Below are 21,438 nucleotides of genomic sequence, written 5' to 3'. Positions count from 1 at the left end.
CATTCACATTTATAGGACCTATTCCTTGCAGAGCCTGTACTGTCGATAGTTCAAGTGGGGGTCGAACTCCTTCATGAATAGTCTCATAGCAGTGACGGGGTAGCACATTCCTTCTCGCTCCACTGTCCAAGAGAGCACATAGCTCCATGCTGTATAACAATGTGTGTATACACATCTCAGGACCAGCGCCCTTTACCTGGAGAATGGTGGAGGTAGGTTGGATGTCAGCACAATGGTGTAGTACTGGAGCTACACGAGGCAGATCGAGCCTGGGTGAAGGGCAGTTCCGTCTCATGTGTCCAATGCCTTGGCAGTTGTGGCATACGATCTCTTCCCAATTAATTTTCCCTCGTTTATTGAATCTTAATTGGCGCGGTTTAGATTCCATTCTGAATGTTTTCTGTCTCTGATCAGAGTGTGGCGACACCGAACCCTCTCCTTCACTTTCACTCGGTTCGGGGCATTCACAGACTGCTGCTGCTCTGGCTCTCCGTTCCATTGGCCTTGTGGCCGACTGCATGAGTTGTGTTACACTAGTGGCAGTTCGTCGTGTGGTCTCATATCTATGAGCAATATCGTAAGCACGACACAGTGTACGTGGGCGCTCTTCCAGCAGTCTTTGCACAATGTCAGCGTCCCCCATGGCGTTAGTGAACACTTCAACGCTGATGGAGTCCTGCTCTCTTTCAGAGCGATCTGCATAGACAATGGAGACTTTTTCATAGATATCATCTCTTAACACATGTAGCGGCTCACCTGCCTTGCGGACCCTCTGCCTCAGCTCTATTCCAATGGCAGCTGCGTGCTCAGATGACGGGCCGTACGCGGCATCCATTTCCTCCACAATGCGAGCATAATCCCATCTACCCGACCTGGGGTTTTTATGTATCACTGCACCTGCTGCTCCGACCAAACAAAACCTCATCTGCACAGTCATTGTCCTTTCAGACCAGTGATTAGCTCTGGCACAATCCTCAAACCGATTTAAGAACTCTCTCCATGACATTGATCCATCAAACTGACCTGGTCGGAGAGTAGGAATTCTTTCTCTTGGGGTACTGCATTCCTCTCCACTGTCAGATGATAGATCATAACATGCCTGACGTGGTTTTTCTTCCCTGCAGGCGATGTCTTATAAACTCAGGAAAACAACTCTCATCAGCATTCATATAAGCAGTTTTATTTTCAGCCTCTGGAACGCTATGCTGGACTGTACCACTCTCATGTGGAAAGCGATTAATTGGTGACATTGGTTTAGCAGTTAGGTCTTTGTACACAGTTTGTGGGTAGTAGTTCAGATTTGCTGGCGTGCTCTGTATGTAACATGGTGTGTCAATTCTACTGTCACATGTAAACTCACTTTCCACAACACTTTTGAAAGGGTTGGTTTCACTCATAATCTGTGGTGGTATTCCCGGCTCAAAGCAACGCGCAGGTCCGTTAACTGTAGCTGATTGAGGGCAAGGAACAAAACTTTGCTTGAACGGATTATTTTTACTTCCACTATTGGACACTTTAACTTCCAATTCATTTAACCAATCCGCGAATGAGATGTGCGTCCGTTTTTCCTCATTCTCCGTCATTACAGACATAGCATGGTTCAATTGACTGCTCTTATTTGTCTGAGAGTATTTTTTCTCGTCATCCCAACTCTTTCACCAGAATCCGTCATGTTGCTCTCCCTCTCTGATAACATCTGTTTCAGTTTACAATTCAGATTGTCCATATAACTCACCAAATGCGACGAACAAGATCCCGGACGATGCCCCCAATGTTATGTTTTTCACTTCGGCGCTCTCCGTCTCAGCAGCCGTATGTGTGTGTGCGTAACAGTTTACCAGTTGCTCAAATCCGTGCAAATGACGAGTTATACAAAGTGTCCTGAGTGTGCTGCTTTATTGATCTCTCCGGCATGCATCCACATGACCCACAATGTTGCAGTGAACACACATACTCAGTGTTTCTCTAATGAATAAAACAGGAAAAACAAGGAAAAACAACATATCCGCTCTATTCCAGGCTGTACACACCACCATGCGTGTTCCGGACTACATTACCCAAGATTCCCTCCCACTCATACTACAATTTACGTCCTTGCGACATTAAAGGAACATCTCCCTATTTCCCCTTCATCCCACAACACTTGTTACAGTGAGTAATATTAATTAACTACACTTACTATATACGGTTAGGGTTAGGGTTAGGGTTTGGCTTCGGGTTACTTGCATGTAATTATGCATATTTTATTGTTATTATAGTAGTAACGTGTAACAAGGACACCTTGTTACACGTTACCAAATATAATATAATTACATAAACATGATTTTGTGTTCTCTACAGGTTTATAAAGTATATGAGCATAAAACTTCCGTGAGGAACAAGGCTATATTGGCCAACTAGACCAACATAAACTAACCATAAACCAACTTGCCATTGCTGTGGAAGCAGGATTGAGGGGATAAAAACACCAAATACAAGACAAAAGATAAACAATGTTATACACAAGAGATGTAGAACATGTTTGTAATGGCATGTAGTGTCAAAAATGGATTTACTGGATTGAATGAAACTTATAATTTTATTTGTTGCTTGCAAATATATTAGTTTCACAACCGTAAAAAAAAAAAAAAAAAAAAAAAAAAAAAAAAACCTGTAGCTTGTTAGACCAATAGTATGATTTATATCTGTAGTATGTTTGGTAAATAAACCAAATTTAAAACGCTTGATAAGGAAACATTTATGTAATTTACACAATCAGGACTGTTTATTTTCACAAGACGAACTGTGGACTGTGCACTTGAGGAACTGAACAAACAGTTCTGGAACGTATTCCAGGAAATAGACAAGTGTTGATTGTTATTGTTATTATTTAAGGATGTATTAAGAGCTCTGCTGACATCACAATTTTTGGCAATTAGTATAAAAAATCATTAATTTCATGGCAAAGCAATTTAACGGATCTGAGTCTTGCATCCTGAAATAATCTAATGCAGTGAAGTATATATATATATATATATATATATATATATAGGCTTAATATTTTAAAGCTGTACTACTATTTCACAATAGTTTTATGGGGAAATAAATAAATAAATTATTATTTATTTTTCCCTCATGGCCCTATTTATATTGTTTTTATTTCTGTGATAATCTTGGTTCCATTATTGTACTGCATTATAACATTTCAAGAACCTTATATTGTGATATTATATAGAATTATAAGATATTATACTGTATATAGAGTTATATATTGAAAATAATGCAAAGATTAAATTGTATGTGAAAGATTTTTGCAATTGCTGGGTTTGTCCATATTTCACCCAGCACTGGATTGTATTTAACCCAGCATTTTTTTTTAGAATAGTGGATTTAACATAAAAAATGAAAGTCTAACCTTAAAATGCATGCTTTTATGTACCGTTCTCACTTTAAATACTTTAATTGGAATATTGGTAACGCTTAAGTGTCCAGTTCTCACTTTTAACTAGTTGGTAATAGCATGAATATTACTGGGATATTGGCTGTTTATTATTACTTAAAAAAACACACATATTAATGTCTTATTCTGCAAGACCTTATTCTAAATCCTTAATTCTACCCAATACTTAAACTTAACAACTACTTTACAAAGCATTAATAAGCTGTAATTGGAGTATATTAAGGCAAAAGTCATAGTAATAGTTAGTTAATAGTGAGAATTGGACTCTAATCTAAAGTGTGACCACAATCATTTATTTAGTTAGTTATCTATTATTTATGTGAAATAATTAAATGATATGTTTCATGTCTATCCCTGTATCATTAACTTGTCGAGGTTGAGATTTAGAAAGTAATTAGTAATGGAGAGAGTAATTTGTACAGTAATCTAATTACACTGTTGAAGATGTAATTAGTAATTAGTAATTAATTACTTTTTTAGAGTGACTTACCCAACACTGGTGTTGATTTATATGAAGATAATTCTTCAGTGAAGTGTGTATGTGTACACCTGTATGAATTCACAGCACGGCTCCTGCTGTAGTCTTAGCAGAATCCTGCTGGGAGCAGAGTGGCCTCCTGTTGAGGAGGAAGATAAGTGTCTGGTGTCTCTTAAGCGCCGTGAGCGATTACAGTCACTGCATTATTTAACTTGAGTTACATGTGTGCCATGAACCCCACACTCCCCCCAAAAATATGCGGCTCCATTTGCTCTCATTAAAAATGTATGCCGTTTGTGGTAAAAAACACACTCCCCTGACTGAGAGCTGATATTTTTGCATATGTAACTTAAGCGGTGTGTATGAAGCCAAGCACTCATAAGCATACATTTTCATCTCATGTTATAGTATCAGAACAGATCTGGAGAAATTTAGCATTTCATTCCTCACCCATGGATCCTCTGCAGTGAATGGGTGCTATCAGAATGAGAGTCCAAACAGCTGATAAAAACACATAATCCACAAGTAATCCACACCACTCTACTCCAGTCCATCAATTAATGTCTTTACAATTAATGCTTTCTCCAGCCGAAAAAGTCATCTTGTCTCAATCAGGAGAGAAATGTGCACAGTCAAAGCCCTGTTTACAGTTCCAACACGGTTCTAAACAAATATGTCTGTGGATTTTGATGTTTAGAGGACAACAGAAGATGGACAAGGAAACAGTATTATGGATTATGAAATTATTTGTTTCTTACAAACAAGCAGCTTTTCATTTCCTAAGACATTAACTGATGAACTGGAGTCATGAGGATTACTTGTGGATTAATTTGATGTTTTCCTCTGCTGTTTGGACTCTCATTCTGACGGCACCCATTCACTGCAGAGGATTCACTGGTGAGCAAGTGATGTAATGCTAAATATCTCCAAATCTGTTCCTTTGAAAGAACAAACTTATGCCCTGAGGATCAATAAAAATTCAGCAAATTTGAATTTTTCTTTAACATGAAATAAAATAAAAATTCTCTCATAATCCTGATGATATGGGTTGTTTTTCTTTCTGTGATATCTTGATTCCAATATTAGTATACTGCATTGCAAGCAGAGAATATCAGTCCTTTTCATGGATGCACAAAGGTTTTAAAATGATCTGTGAAGACCTGTTTTTTTCAAATGGAATTATATGGAATAATTGTCTGTTTGTTATCATTGTGCCTGACACCAATTACACACGCATGACACTGAATCTAAGACTGTTTCTCTTAGCTTCAGGCCACTTTGATAGTAGGTTTTTTTTTTCTACATTATTAGCTGAGAAGCGTATTCCAGCTTATGCTGCTCATCAAACATTTCTGTGAAGTTTCCTCGGCTCTGAGCCCCAGAAGAGAGTCTGTGTTAATTTGAAGAACTTCATACCAGACCTGCAGCACTGTGCAAATTTAAAGTCACTGCATTTAAGAATGATTTCCAAACATTTCCTTAGGTACGGGAACCATTAATGAATGCCAGATGAGGCAGCAGTGCACACATTCTCTGAAAATCTTACATTTACATTTATGCATTTAGCAGACGCTTTTATCCAAAGCGACTTACAGTGCATTCAGGCTGACATTTTTTACCTAGCATGTGTTCCCTGGTAATCAAACCCACAACGCAATGCTCTACCACTAAGCCACAGGAACACTTTCCAGTACTTTCATGTAATTCACATCAAATGACTATTGCAATTGAAACCAAATGGGAAGGGTTGGCAGAGAAATGTCATTCTCTCATACATCTTTTAATTAATTAACAAGGATTGCTGTAATAAAAATTATGATTATTGTAATGCTGCCATGCATGTGCCTTATGTTACAATCTAAGCCTATTGGCAACCAGTGGGTCTGTAAGTGTGAGATCATCTAATTAATGTAACAGTGGCACTGTCTTAATCTTCGTAATGCTTCCCTGGCACTTCCACAGGTGTTGAGGATTTACGATGGCTTGTGGGAGGGTGAGACAGAGTCCTATAGAGGTGGCACTGAACGCCAGGACTGCATTGTGCACTGTTTTTCTGGCAGACAAAGCACACTTCGCTTTGTAATCAGAGCTCAAGTGCTATGTGGTAAGTTTTTTCTTAGGATAACAGCAATGCTTTTGGCAAAGATTGAAGATTTCTTTCTCCATCGCTTGCTCTTTTTTTTAGTTTGATTGATACCTGGAGGAAACCTGAGTCAAGGCACTGAGAAATAGATCAGAGTGCAGATCGGATGCTGATGAGGGTTTTTAAAGAATAAAGGCGGAATTTATGAGTCTAATAAATGGTATCCCATGTGAATGTGGGCTGTTGGGGAATACAGTTTGAGCCAGGGGGGAGATCAATGCAGAGAAAAAAGTCGCAGTTGAAAGAGAATTTATTCTAAATAATGAAATTCCATCCTCAAATAAATAAATAAATAAATAAATAAATAAAAAGAAATCCAAAATCCAAAACTTTTTTTTTAAATAGCAGACTTGACCTAATTTAAATTAAATTATTTAAATAATTTAAAGCATTAAAATGCAGGTATTTGCAAAATCGATTTCATTTTGACATTAAAATTTACAAATAATATTCAGTAAATTGCATATTATTGCAAATTGCAATATTGAAAAATGTATGTGTCATTAATCAGAAATATTTGAATGCTGAATGCCAAGATAGATTCAAGGATTTTAAACAGTAGCTACAACAAACAAACTCAATCAATCAATCCATCCCTTCACAACACACTCGCAAAGGAATAAGGAAGAGGTAGCTGGGTGCAAATAGTCCCAACTGCGCGCGTTCCCATAAGGACACTTGTCTTGTCGCACCAATATTTTCCGCGCCTCATTTTACAGATGTACTCTACCTTTATTGCTACTTCCATCCAGGGAGAGACTGTTAAGTTTACAATGTACTGAGCTTTCCTAGTTTTCACAGAAGAGAGTTGTTTGTCACAAGCAGGACAGCACAGATGCGCACCTGACCGCAAACACGTCGCGCTTGACGCTTACATTTCTTTGCTCTCTCATTTCGTGAGTGGATCTTGTTGAAATCTCATTTAAATGTGTTTATTTATTTATTTTTGTTGTTTTTGTTTGTTTATTGATGGGTGGGTGGGGGGGGGGGAGATGAGAAGCATCCTGCGAGAGTAGACTATGTACGTGAGAGTGTTGTTCCACCAGCAGATTTCCACGTGAGCAGCATCTTCTGATGTCCGAGAGGGTTAAGAGCGCGAGCGGCGTGCTCACTCCTACAGCATTACATCACTCAGCGGTCCCGAGGTGCGAACCGAGCACTAGGTGGCATCCTAGATGAGTACGGATCCGCGTCTCTCTTCAGTCGAGACATCCAGTCAGCGGCGGCGGGTGTCTCAGGGAACAGTCCCGCGCTCGCTCCCAAACACAATGCGCAGGTGACAAGAAGCGGCTTCCAGGAGTTCGTCTCTGAACCGTGCCGGCTCGAGGACCAGATCAGCGCTGACTTCGCCGTCCGCGGCGCCGCAGGAAGATGCTCGGCCTCACCCCACAAGTCCATGGCTAAATCATTAGGGGTACTCTGGAGAAACAGGTGTCGGGGAAGTGACGTCACGAGCCTCGGAAACCGGAGGTGTGCGCTTCGGAGAGCAAGATGGCAGCGAAATCCGACGGTCGGGGGGTCGTCACCGGTTTCGCCCAGCTGCACAACCTGGACGAGACGGTGGGGAGCTGCGAGGACGACTCGCGGCAGGGCAGCTCCTTCCACATCTGCCACTGCTGCAACACCTCGTCGTGCTACTGGGGCTGCCGGAGCGCCTGTCTGCGTTACCTTCTGGGCAAGGGGAGAGACGTCAGGCGGCCACTTCACGCCAGGCGGCCACCTTACGAGAAGCGCCTGTGGTTGGACTGCCTGTGGATCGTCCTCGCGCTCCTCGTCTTCTTCTGGGACGTGGGCACTGACTTGTGGCTCGCGCTCGACTACTACGTCAAGCAAGACTACCTCTGGTTCGGACTCACACTGTTCTTCGTGCTGGTGCCGTCGGTGCTGGTCCAGATCCTGAGCTTCAGGTGGTTCGTGCAGGATTACACGGGGGGCGGCTTAGGCTCCGTGGAGGGTCTCAGCTGCAGCCTGGGCCCAGGGGTGCACGGCAGGGCCAGATGCTGTCGCGTGTCTGTGTGGGTCTGGCAGACGCTCATACACATCCTTCAGATGGGACAAGTGTGGAGGTAAGCGTCCCGTAGCCCGGTGTAACCAGAGTCTCGTTCTAAGTGTGCGCGTTTCTCTCAATGAACATGGTGAGATCCGTGGCAGCAGTGTGCGCCGAAAGTACAGTGCGTTACTGAGGTGAGTCTCACAGTGCATCTGAGGATTCATTCTGCTCAACTCTCTGAGACCACTGGCGAGACGGGCATCGGGTTTCTCAGGCTCCCCGTGCGTCCCTCAGGAACGACATCCCGCCTTCCTGCGCTCGGTATCATTGACACAATTTGCGTTCTTTGATCCTTCGCTTTTTATCATCACAGGTGCAGTGCGTTTTAATGCAGTCAGTACAGTGTGTGCTCTCTCAAGTGAGGAATAGTTCTGACGCGTGCGTAACATAGTACTTAATGTCTGATCCACTAGAAATGATGCGACAGTTTTTTTTCTTTCTGCAGCAGACAGACGCAGTGGCCGCATTCACGTTTCAGTTTAGCCGGACGATTTAGCTTGATTTCGATTCCATTTATTATTCATGTCTGCTCGTGTTCGTGTTTTCTCCTCTTTACACGGTGTGATTATTGCTTAAAGATGAGGCTCTCTGTCATCAGTGGCTCACAATTGTCATGATGTCATCGCTTTAAAGGTGCTACAGCATCTCACGCGAGCGCGCGCACTCTCTCTACGTGTGTGCAAAATAAATTCCTTCTCATCTTTCATATAGTCACGATACGGCCGTCTGGATGTATCTACCAAAATAAATGTAGTTAGGCTAAGTCTTTCTTACAAGCCAAATGAAACGCTAATGTTGTATATTACGATACGTTAAATAATACTCTGCATTGACTATAGGTTTTAAGTTGATTTATAGTTTATAAATATGTATTGTAATATTTATTATACAGTAGGCTAAGAAGGTTCAGGGATCTCTGGGATCTAGAACTGAACTCGTAGAATTCTGACGCTGATTTTCTGCCGTTGCTATGCAACCAGATGCGAGTTAAAAGCTTTTCTTCTCGTGCGTCCGTTTAGAATATTAAGAAAATTGAATATTCAGGCGAACAACACCCGAGTGACTAATATTTGAATATTCAGGCGAACAACAACCCTGAACTATCCCATAATGCCACAGTAACAAGTGTCAGATTCATAAAGTTTAAAAATGAAAAAAAAAAAAAAATGCAGAGAACTGTGCAGCTATTTCTTTTTTTGGGTTGCTACGGGCACCAAGACATCTATTCATTGCGATTAACATTTACTTTTTGGTTTATCATAGGTCAAAGTATTACACAATTCAAATGTCAAGAATTAAGATCTTCATTAAATTCAGTACAAATATTTGTATAGGCTACAGCTAAAGTGAAAAATGCAGTGTTTAGCTATCTGGTCTTTTGTTGGAATTTTTTTTTTTAATATATATTTTTTGGCTCTTTAAAGATGTGACTCAGGCACTCCTGGTAACACAAAACAGTTAATGCTTCATTGTGCAATGAATGCAAGACCTAAATATAATGGAAAGGCAGTTTTGAGGTAGAATGCTCAGCGGTGAATCATCTTAAAAAAGAGCAGCCTAGCTTTAAAGTGCTGGTGGAAATGGGTTAGAAGTCAACATCAAAGAAGCTCCTTTTTATGACTGTGTGAATAAGGTACTCGTATTTAGATTTATACTTAGACATACACTGAACTACTACTGTACCTGTGTGCATATTCATATTTTAATGCACATATTATTGCATCCACCAATTCTTATTGATTTCTACCCAGAAACTTCTGAGGCCACACTGACTTCACCTTTCAAACTGAACTGATGATTTTCACACCAAGTCACACCAAACCTAATTTCTATTTGTAAACAAAAAAAACTGTTTTTGCATCAGCTCCTGACTGTTGGGCAGATCCTTTTGCCAACGACTTTAGAAATTGTACATTTTAAGAAAGTGCATGAGGCATTTCTCAATTGGATGTTTATTTATTCATGCTTGGCACGAGAGCCCGATGATGTCTTTGTTGGCTTTGGTAAATAGTCTGATGCGGCAGCTCCACTGCCAAGACCTCGAGCCTTTCTCAATCGTCTTGACTTGAGAGTCAGTCAGTGCAAGCGTCTTGAAAGATAAATGGGAAATGATGGTCAATTAAGCAGCCTAGGGCACTGCTGTGTGCTTTGTTTAGCTCTTGGCATAAAAATGGCCGTTTAGTTAGGGCAACTTTGTGAAAACGAGTACAGCTCAGAATTCTTACTCCCAGCATGATGCCATGTATCACTCTGTTTAATTTGTAGAATTAAAAATCACTGTAAATATTTTTTGAAGGTTTCCGAAATAAATATATCACAAATTACAATCTCCATAAAAGCACAACTGTTTTCAACGCTGATAATAATAAAAAATGTTTCCTAAGTGGCAAATCAGCATATTAGAATGATTTCTGAAGGATCATGTGACACTGAAGACTGGAGAAATGATGCTGAAATTCAGCTTTGCCATCCCAGGAATACATTATGTTTAAAAAGTATATTCAAATTAAAAAAAGAGTTCTTTAAAATGTAATAATATTTCACAACATTACTGTTTTTTTTTATCAAATAAATGCAGCCTTGGTGAGCATTAGAGACTGATTTTAAAAATCTTACTGACCCCAAACTTTTAACCGGTAGTGTATATAGTTTTTTTATTTGATTTTGCAGCATGTCTGTAGTCTTTAATGATAGATTAAATTAATATAATAAATGAAGAATTGTTTTGAGCATGAGATAAAAATAACATATTTATGGTTTGGTGTTGATTGAAGATCTACTTGAGCTTTACAAAAATGCCTGGGAAATACTTTAATCTACTCCTTCCCTTCTGTTTTAAGGCACTTCCTCTGTCTCATTTCTTTATGCTGCTGTCTGTGGAAAATCATTGCTTTGCTGCTCTGTCCTCCCCATCCACTAGTTAAAGTCATAATATGCACTTTCCTTTTCTCTCCCTCGCTGCCTGTTTTCCCTTTTACATAAATCTCCACTTGACCTCCATTTCTGTCAAGGAAACTGGAGCATCTGTCGGCCTTCCCATTATTGGATACTTTTCCCCCCTATGTGTGACGTTTAGAGCAGCCCTCCCTCCACACTCCATCACCTCTAGGACGCTCACCGTCCCCATTCTCTCCTGTTTGCCCTCTCAGTGTCACACCTCTCACAGGGGCTCAGGTAGGATATGTAGTCAGCTACTATACAGTATATAGTGGATGTTTGAGACTGAGTGCTTGGAATGGCAGTTTAAATTGGGTTTTAAGTGCACCGACAACTTGTCTTGAGGAAATATCACACAGTAAATGACAAGAAAGCTATTCATTAAAAACCAAAGGATCAAAGGTATGACACTCATTTTTGTGTCTGCTTTTTAAATGAATAAAAAAAAAACATTTAAAATGCAATCCATGAATAGTCTGACTTGAATATACCTCTTGTATAATTTTATTTTCTGAATTAAAATTCATTTTAATACTTTTTAAGGTCCATAAACTCAAAAATTGCAGGGTGTTACCACTTTCCTCTGATATCATAATCAAAAAAAAAAAAAAAAAAAGCCTGATAAAAAAATGTAATTACTTAAAAGTCATGTGGTCCCTAATGAAACAGACATACAGTTTAGCATATACTTAAAAAGAGGATATATTATGGAAATTATACACATACAATAATATATTTAAGTGCAAACTAAATTTAATATTTTTGGATGCTTAATTGAATGCTTTTCACAATTAAAAGAAAAGTTATAGTTTAGATGTATATTAAATGCAATTAGTTGAACTTAAGAGTGCTTTTTGCTTTCTTTATGTAATTTTGTAACGCAGAATCTACTGGTGTTTATGGTAAATTAAAATGTTCATTAATGTAATTTCTTCTGAAAAAATGTATGTCATATATGTAAGAAAAATATATACACATTTTTATGTATTTTATATATATTATTTTATATATTTTTTCATATAAATATCATTATATTTAAAGATATTTATAAAAGAATATTTCATGATAATTGTAGAAAATACTTTTTACCTCGAAAAGTATATTAAACGTTGTTCAAATGTCAAACGGTTAAACCATGACATTTTTAGTCATTAAATTATAACTATTTTTGAAAATGCCCTAAAAGTTTTTTTTTTTAAAACCATATGAAAACAACACAAATCCAAAGAGTAGATTTCTAATACTTCAATTAAACTGGATTCCAAAGTGTTTTTCATCTTCTTTATCGTGGACAAGCATTCTGTCATTGACCCACAAACACTCAAACAGATACAAATAACCTGGTTTCTAGTGCTGGGTAGTAAAAAGAGGTGCCTAGTTTTTTTAAGCACCTCTTAAGATGCCACTTTGACTCCTCAAGAGCTTTGTACGAGTAAACAGCCTTACAGTTTAGCGAGTACTGAAGACCCAGCAGCGAGTATGGGCTAATCAATGCGTTACACTGCTGACATGTCTTCAGATGTGCTTACAGTAAACACTACTCGGCTGTTATTCACAGCGACCTTGCAAGCATTGTAGAACGCTCTCAGTGAGAGTCTGGGCCTCCTCAAAGACCAGCCACACTCCATGAATTCATTTACACACATAAACACAGGCTCGCCAGAATATGCAGGCGTATCATAGAGATCTGCTGTGGAGTTTGCATGCATATGTGTATAATATAGGTAAGCCAGTGAGTGTGATAAATTGTCACAGCTTGTGTGTTAAGGACAGTGGGGTGGAGAGACTGACATGATGCAGTCATGCTGGAATCAGTCCAGCTGACAAAAGCCAAATGCACAATGTAATGTTATGACTAATTGGTGAGTGTTTTCGCTTGTTAGCGTGTTGGTGTGAAGACCACTGGGTAATTTATGTGTGTTTCTGTCATCTTGGCAGTAAATTGTAATGACTAATTTGTGAGTGTGTTAACAGATTGGACCACAGAGCGCTATGAATAATCTGAATGTGTTTGATCACACCAGCTGGGTTTACGATTATGATTATGACCTACAGTATGTATTTATTTGTGTGTGTTTTTAGATGTATACTACTGCTTCTCAACCAGTGCTTTTTTGTCTTCTTGTGTTTAGCTTGTAGGGCTGTGCTCGATATATCGATACATGTTGATTCTTCACAGATCATGTGCTTGAAAATTATGTCTTCATCTTGCTACTCGCATATCGCCTAAAGTTTGTTAAACTTTTTGAAAAAAAAAAAAAAATTGCTGCTTAAACTTCTTTTTTTAAATAAAATAATATACTATATTTTTTTAATCAATGCAAAATCAATGATTTTATATATATATATATATATATAGAGAGAGAGAGAGAGAGAGAGAGAGAGAGAGAGAGAGATTAGTTTATAGATTTTACACAAACACACACACACGCACACATTTAACATTTAAACATTTAACATTTTTAATAAATAAATATATATTTGAGATTTTTATATAAATGAATTCTATTCTTTCAGATAGTTTGCTACTGAAAGCTTAAATGTTTTTTTTTCTCTCTGTAGCTGGCAGTCAGTGGTAGCATGTATCTCTTATCTTATCACTCAATGTGTATGTGATGACAGACGGATGAGTCCCCTGAGGCCTGAGAAAGAGAGAGACAACCATCAGCTTGTGCGCCCACCAGTCAGCCATTAACCATTAGCCATCACACGCTGACCCACAGCTACCCCTCCACACACACACACACACACACACACACACTCACACGTACAGGTTTGTAGAAAGTTTTGTTCAATGTACCACATTTTTGGGAATCCACAATCCAGAAATAAAACCTTGAGGTTCCAATAGCAAAAAGATCATCAGAAATTCTGTTTCTTCAACACAGCTTTCATCCGCTTACATAACTATTTGTACTATGCTTATAAGAGTCAGTGGGACAGAGGATGGTTTAGGACTGTCCTCACAGTCACCATCTCTGTCCTCAGCTTATAAACATTAATCTGCTCATTCGCTGTGAGATTGTTAAAATTAGAACATGCAAAGCAAGATTGAACTGTGAGCGGCTTACAACAGTATTAAATCGTATAGACGGCTGAGAGTGAGCAGTTTTACACGTTCTACAAGCATCTGGCATTAAATCAGAAAAGAAAAATATTGAATATTTTCATAGCAATCCTGTTATTCATAGAATCCTATCTATGACTGCTGGTATTTTTTCATTATGCAAAAAACAAAGAAAGACCTCACTCTCTTTGTGACCTGACTGAGACGAGTGTATGTAAAATGCACTTGATGTAGTGTGTTAAATGCTGATTTATTTAGCCATGATGAAAGTGTGCTATTTATACAGCCAGGAAGAAAGAATCTCTGATTATAATTCAGATGAGAAGGAGTCTGCTGCAGGCTGTCAGGATAAATCGAGCAGCTGTATTGCTGTTGTGTTATTGCAGGATTTGTAACAGTTTTCTGTCTACATCTGAGCTTGATACCTGCTGTGGAGATTTCTTGATCCAGATCAGTCACCTTTGACCACAGGGCTGTGTCGATATGGACTGGATGTGGTTGCATGTATCATGCAAAAAAAATCTTCTTAGAATCCACATGCTGATGTGCTTTTTCATGTTTATCAAATCAATGTAGAATGAGTGTTTATTACCGTAATGACTTATAAAAAAACTGAAATAGACATGAGTTTAACAACAATCAGATGTGATATACAACCCTAATAACTGTAAATAATGTTATTTTTCCATTTCCAAAAACGGTATACTACCGTAAAATTTCATGTAATGTCCAGTACAATTTTTCACCGTATATAGTAGGGGCACTTACTGTTTACCAATTAACAGCTTTTTACTGTAGCATTTTTACAGTCTTTTACCGTTAAATTCACAGTCATTTTTACCGTATATTTAAGCAATAACACATAAGCAAAAATGCTACTGATCTGTAGGCACAAGACAGCTTGATTGTGAAGTGATATTGCTTTTATGTAAGAGTTCAAACAACAAGCAGTTATTATTGAGTAACTCATATTTTAAGCTCAATACTGATGTTTTTTTTTACCAGTGAAAATAGTGGAAGCCTCAAGAGAAGTAATCATTGTAGTAGTGGTGTTTCATTCCTAAATGAGCCATTGTTTTAAACAAATCATTTAAGTGAACAATTCAATGACTTATTTACTTGTCACCTTCTAGCGGCATAAAAAAGTAATTTGCAGAAAGAGTCACCAATAAAGTCCCAACCAGTAATGCACAGACAATAGTGATAACTGTATTTCTTTTCTCGCTATATGTACTTTTTGTTCAACAACAAAATGAAAATTGATAGCAATATACTGTAATTGTTATTATATTTACTTAAATTTATGCGAATGTGGGAGACTGGAAACCCACTAGTATGTGAACTTTGCTGTGTTCAAGTTCAAGTTCAACTTTAATTTGTGTCACGTGGAAACAATATTGTAGCGGAACCATACGTCATGAAAGCTTCTCTTCGAAATCTGGAGTAGATTTTTCTAAAAAAGATGCTGCAGAGTGTGACGTCATATTACGCCATTGCAGTGTCTATTTCACTTAGTCAAAGTCTACTGTAAGAGACTGTTGAAAATACTGACTACAAAAAAAGGTGCCATCTTCCTTTGGATCTTCCAGTGAATGTTTCATGTATCAACAACTGATGGACAGAATTTATATGAATAAAAAAAGATCTGTTGATGCTTCCGTTACATTGCAACTTTAAGAGCTTTGACTTCTGAGTGGCCTCATCTCACTGAAAGCTACTGAATCAAGAGACTTATGTTTGAAACGCTCTCCTTCCCCCTGCAATGGGGTGGACTAACCCTTTTTTGATAGCGCATTAAATCTGGACAGTTCCCCCTTAGAAGCAATGCCCCCCTGCTAAAACTGACCTAGTTTTAATGGAAAGCATTGCAGTGACCATTCAAGCTGATAGTGCTTAAATGCAATGCCCTCCAACCATACTCACTGCTCTCCTCTCATGTGTATTAACTCATGCCAGAAGCGTCCACTTCCTCTCTTTCTTTTCTTGCCCAGATCTCACTGGATCACACTGTTTTTTTTTTTCTAGTGCATCTCTTTTGAGCTGTGTTTTCCTTCCACTCTGTGCATATGTTGGGGGAGACTTTTTTGTTGTTGAATGTAATCTCACACATTCCCAGATGTTGACACAATGCAGCAGCCAAGGCTGTCAGAGGAAGTCCTCATGCACCAGTGTGTCAAGATTTCATTCCATACTAAATCCTTATATGAATAGTAATAATTTATAAGGATAGTTCACCCAAAAAATGACAGGTCTGTCATCATTTACTCATTAAGCCTTATGATGCTATTTGTAGGGGGAACAGAGTTAAACATTAAGCAGTTATTAATTTATTGGCTGATGACAGTCACTATTCACATGCAGCTTTAAATATTTTCTTTTTGTTCCAGTGAAGAAAGAAAATGATTCATTATTATTATTAACAGGTTTTAGTAGCAAACTATTTGATTAACAGGTTAATAATTATTATTCTTAACAGGTTCAGTGTTGTTATTGTTAATTAAAACTTAAACCTTTAAAAATCACTTCATTCATTTAAAGAATTAGAAAAGTTTAAGTAAATGTGAAATAAAAATAAATTGAAGCTAAATAGAAATAATTTAAAAATAAACACTAATAAAGATGAAAAAGCTCAAAACTGAAATGAAACTGAAATAATACTGTACATGTTTCAGAAGGCGTGTGAGTGAGTAACATAATTATCATTTTTGGGTGAACTTTATGTAATAATCTTCATAAAATCTCAGTTATACTCCACTTCTCACACAATACCCACTGAAAATCACCCATGAGTGTGAAGATACCTTCACTTAACCTTAATACTTGCTGCTATGACACCTCCTCCACCTCCTCTTTCTTTCTCCTTTTTTGTTTTCCTGTCAAACGAGCATGCAGACGCTTACACTTACAAACTCTCATCCCGTGTTTTATTCCTCACTGCCTTCACTCTCCCCCTCCCTGTGCTTGTTTCTAGCGGGTGCTGTGAGGCGATGACAGTTGTATTAGCAGTCGATTGCGAGGTCACTCTCGCTCAGCTCCACTGAGACACAGCAGTACAGCAGAGGAGCAAAGCAGAAACAAGAGCGAAAGAGATATCCAACAACAGACAGCTGAGTATTCTCATTGCTAGTATTGTTTTTCATTACTTCTTGTTGACCAGTTTTAGCACACAGATAATTTCATTTGATAATTGGGTCAGTGACGACAATATATATTTTTTTTCCTACTGATGAATTTATTCAAAAATTCTATGACGAGCAGGTTTTTAAATTTCTGAATTAAAATAAATTTTGATTAATTAATGGGGGTGCAAGAGGAAAAAAATGTCAGGATCCTGATATCTTAAAAACTCATCATTAAAGGCATGAAATTTGTAAAGTTCTTGAAACAAACTTTCCTACTGGGAAAAATGATAAAACAGGAAATGATGTCATTGAGAGGACCCCGCAGCGGTCCCTCTTGACTGTGTGTGTTCATCAATAAGTCTCATATATATATGTATATATATAATTTTTTATCTTAATGGAATTTACCTGTGAAAACTGTTGTGTACCAAACACAGTTGTGCTTGTTTTTTTTAAAAACAATGTGCTTTTTATAAAATGAAGTACATTATGTGTGTATAATACAGTATATACTACAATTATATATTATTATTATTATTCAGGCTGTACTGTGATTTATTTAGCTGTAAAATATAATAATAAAATAAAACATAAAAAAATGATTCAGCATATTATCAGTGTTATTTAATATATATATATATATTTATATTTAGTTAAAGTTTTAGTAATTTTGTTGTATGTTTTTGTAATTTTTATTACTTATGTAAGGAAAATATGCTGTAACCTTCCTTTTTTTTTTATCTGACCTGGGATTTTGTAGGCCAGTAAATAAATTCATGGCGAAATACTATATAATAATTGTCCATCCAGTGTCGAGATTTACAATTCAAATACGAAAGGGATCCAGCTTCTGGCTCTAATTCAACTTGTATTTTTAATGAACTGAAAGTGCAGATGGAGATACACAGTATTAGACAATTCCCTTGCTGCAAGCTATTTCATAAAACAATGGGAACAAAATCATCTGTGACGAAGTCCCCACCGTAATTGACAGTTATGGTAGATGAACATCTGGGAGGTCTCGTGGCATTTCTTTTGGGAATCCTGTAACTGCACACAAATGCAACAACTTTGGTTGAGGAAACAGCATGAAAATGAGATTTTTCGATCCGAGAAGACTGACCTGTCTGCGCTGCCCCATGTAAGGAAAGCTGTGTTAGGGATTCCCCTCATCACTAACACAGGCCTCTGCTCAACGTGACTCACATCAAGGTGCCAATCACGGCATCAGAGACAGCGAGGCACCCAGAGCTGGCTGTTCATCTCCCGACAGAGGAGGACACAGTCTGTTAATCCTACACTATGAATAGACTGATGAGAAGCCTCCTTTGGGAATGCTGGAACCTTTGGGGAAAAAAATTGAGCCTGAGTTTATGGGCTGTTGAATGTTTGCAATACATATTGAACAGATGGTGCAGTTGGGTTGACAGTGGGGCACCTCGTCCTAGTTGAGAATTTTAATTCCCACAAGATCGGTAAAAACTGCTGTTCCAATTCACAATGCCTCTCTTACGGGTGCATTCACATCCTTATAACCTCTATACATATAGCTAACGTGATGTTTTCCTCCTTGACAGGTAGGACATCATTGTGCACACATGTGTTATACCAGAGGCATCATGCCTCAAGTAACTTACTTAAACTCTCAGGAGACACGTGCCCCCTCAGTCTGAATGGGCATGAGGTGTGTACTGTACGTGCTCCACCTCTGCACTGAGAAGAGAGAAAAAAGGCATGAAATCACCATCTCCCACCGGGAATATTCTGGAACTGTGCTCATCACGGTTACTATACTTTGACACAAGGGCCCTGTGAGGCTGTGGCAGGCTGTTTGTATGGCCCCAGGCTGTGCGGGGAGCTGCTATATCTCTGAAAACATCACACTCTGCACTCTAATAGAGACATACAGCGGGATTGAGAAGGAGAGGGAGGGAAAAATGGGGAGAGGAGAGAAGCGGGGAGTTGACTGTAATGGAACTGAATTAAATTGAGGGCAATACAAAATGAAACTGAGTTACAGTAAACTGAATCAAGGCATAAACATGCACAAGCAACGAAGAGAAAACGAAGAAACTGTTTATTTTCCTCTCTTATTCATCTTTTGTTGGATGTTCTCTCCACTGCTCCTCTGTCATCAAATGTTTGTTCAAAAATGACTCACTAGAGTGGATTACAAAGCAACATCAGGATGTATAGTAAAACATGGCAAATCTGTGGTAAAGAATGAAATCAGCACGGCATCTGCCAAAAACAATTTTCTAAGTTCAATTCAAAAACATCACAACGATCCACAAGTAATCCACATAACTCCACACGATCCATCCAGTCTATCAATTAACATCAATGTGAATAGAAAAGCAAGGTGTTTATCTTTAAACTGTCTCTTCTGGCCAAAATACCAGTCCATACTGTAATTCTTAATAACATTTCCTCTAATGATCCCCTGTTGTCCTTTCACATCAAAATCCACCAACATATTTGTTTAAAACCATTTTCGTTTGTAAGCAGTGCTTGATCTGTTCATATTTCTCTCCTGATTCAGACCAGACAACTTTTTTTCACTGAAGAAAGCAATAATATGGATAGAAGACTCTGGTTTGAAGTTGAAAATATCTTAATGATGGATCTTTTTCTTACAAACACACAGCTTTTTGCTTCACAAGACATTAATTGATGTACTTTAGTTGTGTGGATTACTTGTGGATTATTGTGATGTTTTTATCAGCTGTTTTTATGACGGCACCCATTCACTACAGAGGATTCATTGTTGAGTAAGTGACGTAATGCTACATTTCTCCAAATCCGCGCTGATGAAGAAACAAACGCATCTTGGATGGCCTGAGGTCTGATTCATTTTTGTGTGAACTATTTCTTCAAAGGTAATCTTTAGCAAATCTCAGAATGAATATCCTCCAATATCATTCTGTTCCATTTTCTAATCTAGCCCTGCTTCTGTACTTACTACTTGAGCAAGCATGCTTGTGTCCATCTGTTTGACAACTAACAATGTAACACTGAGCCTTGTCAGTTTATGCAAGCATCTGTGATGAGGATCTCTCTCTCTCCCTTTGTCTCTCTTGTCTTTGTTTCTCTCCCTTTGTTGCTGCTTTAAACCCCCTCACACAAATGCTCATCATATGGGAATGGGTGTCGACACATGTGCATGCAAATTTACTGATATACACACCAAATACAGACCTTGGACTAAAAAGACTATGGCTACGTCTACATTAAAGGCATAGTTCAACAAAACATTTAAATTCTGTTATTAATTACTTACCCTCACGTCATTCCAAACCTGCAAACCTGTAAGACCTTTGTTCATCTTTGGACCACAAATTTTCGATTAATCATCCAGCCTTACTTCTGGGTTAGTCTCTGCCGTCATTCACGAGAGAATTTACAGAACAAAATTATTAATGGCTGCACATTGTTTACATGCATTGTGGTACTCTCGTGAATGGCAGCGGAGACTGACCCGGAAGAAACTGTTGAATAAAGCCATTATTTTTGTTTTCTTTGCATACAAAAAGTATTCTTGTAGCTTCATAAAATTAAGGTTGAACCATTCATGTCACATGAACTATTTTAACAATGCCCTTACTACCTCTCTGGGCCTTGAACGTGGTAGGTGTGTTGCTGCCTATGGAGGGTCAGAAAGCTCTTGGATTTCATCAAAAATATCGTAATTTGTATTCCAAAGATGAACAAAGGTTTTACGAGTTTGGAACAACATGAGAAAATACAAAATTTTAATATTTGGGTGAACTATCCATTTAATCTGAATACAGGATTTCATGATTGTGATTGTGTCTTCAGTTTTAAACAGTGAAAGGAAAGCAGCTATAATCGGTTTACAAATAGACCATGTTTTTGATCATTTACAATTAGCATACTTATTAAAGCAGCTGTTCTGAACTGTACAGCATTCAAGCATCTGTTTCCATCCACGTTCTGTGTTTCATTCACCCACCCCACCCACAATACATCCATCACCCCGCCAGCTGCCTGCGGTGGAGGTAACACCAAAACTTTGATCAGGGAAAAAATTCATTTTCTGTTTCTCACATGCACGGCATGCTCTAGAGCTCTGAGTTTTCCCCCCTCTCTCCTGCTCCAGAAAGGTCTCCATCCAGGTGTCCAGCAGAGATACTCCTCAGAAAGTGTTTGAGGGTGATTGTCAAGGATGAGTGCTTAAGCCT

At 38.4% G+C, this 21,438-nt stretch overlaps 1 protein-coding gene across 1 annotated transcript in view; it reads left to right on the top strand.

The window, feature by feature from the left end:
- Positions 1 to 7,235: 7,235 nt before the first annotated feature.
- LOC109057639 (XK-related protein 6) overlaps positions 7,236 to 21,438 on the top strand; it is a 45,405-nt gene continuing 31,202 nt past the window's right edge. Inside the window, exon 1 of the mRNA XM_042746260.1 lies at positions 7,236 to 8,126. Coding sequence (XP_042602194.1) covers positions 7,552 to 8,126 — 575 coding nt within the window. The 5' untranslated portion in view covers positions 7,236 to 7,551. The remainder of the gene's footprint in view (positions 8,127 to 21,438) is intronic.

Source organism: Cyprinus carpio, chromosome B20 (genome assembly GCF_018340385.1).
Source record: "Cyprinus carpio isolate SPL01 chromosome B20, ASM1834038v1, whole genome shotgun sequence".
NCBI classification, from domain to species: domain Eukaryota; kingdom Metazoa; phylum Chordata; class Actinopteri; order Cypriniformes; family Cyprinidae; genus Cyprinus; species Cyprinus carpio.
The sequence above is the reverse complement of the archived record's forward strand: the minus strand, read 5'-3'. Positions and strand labels throughout refer to the sequence as shown.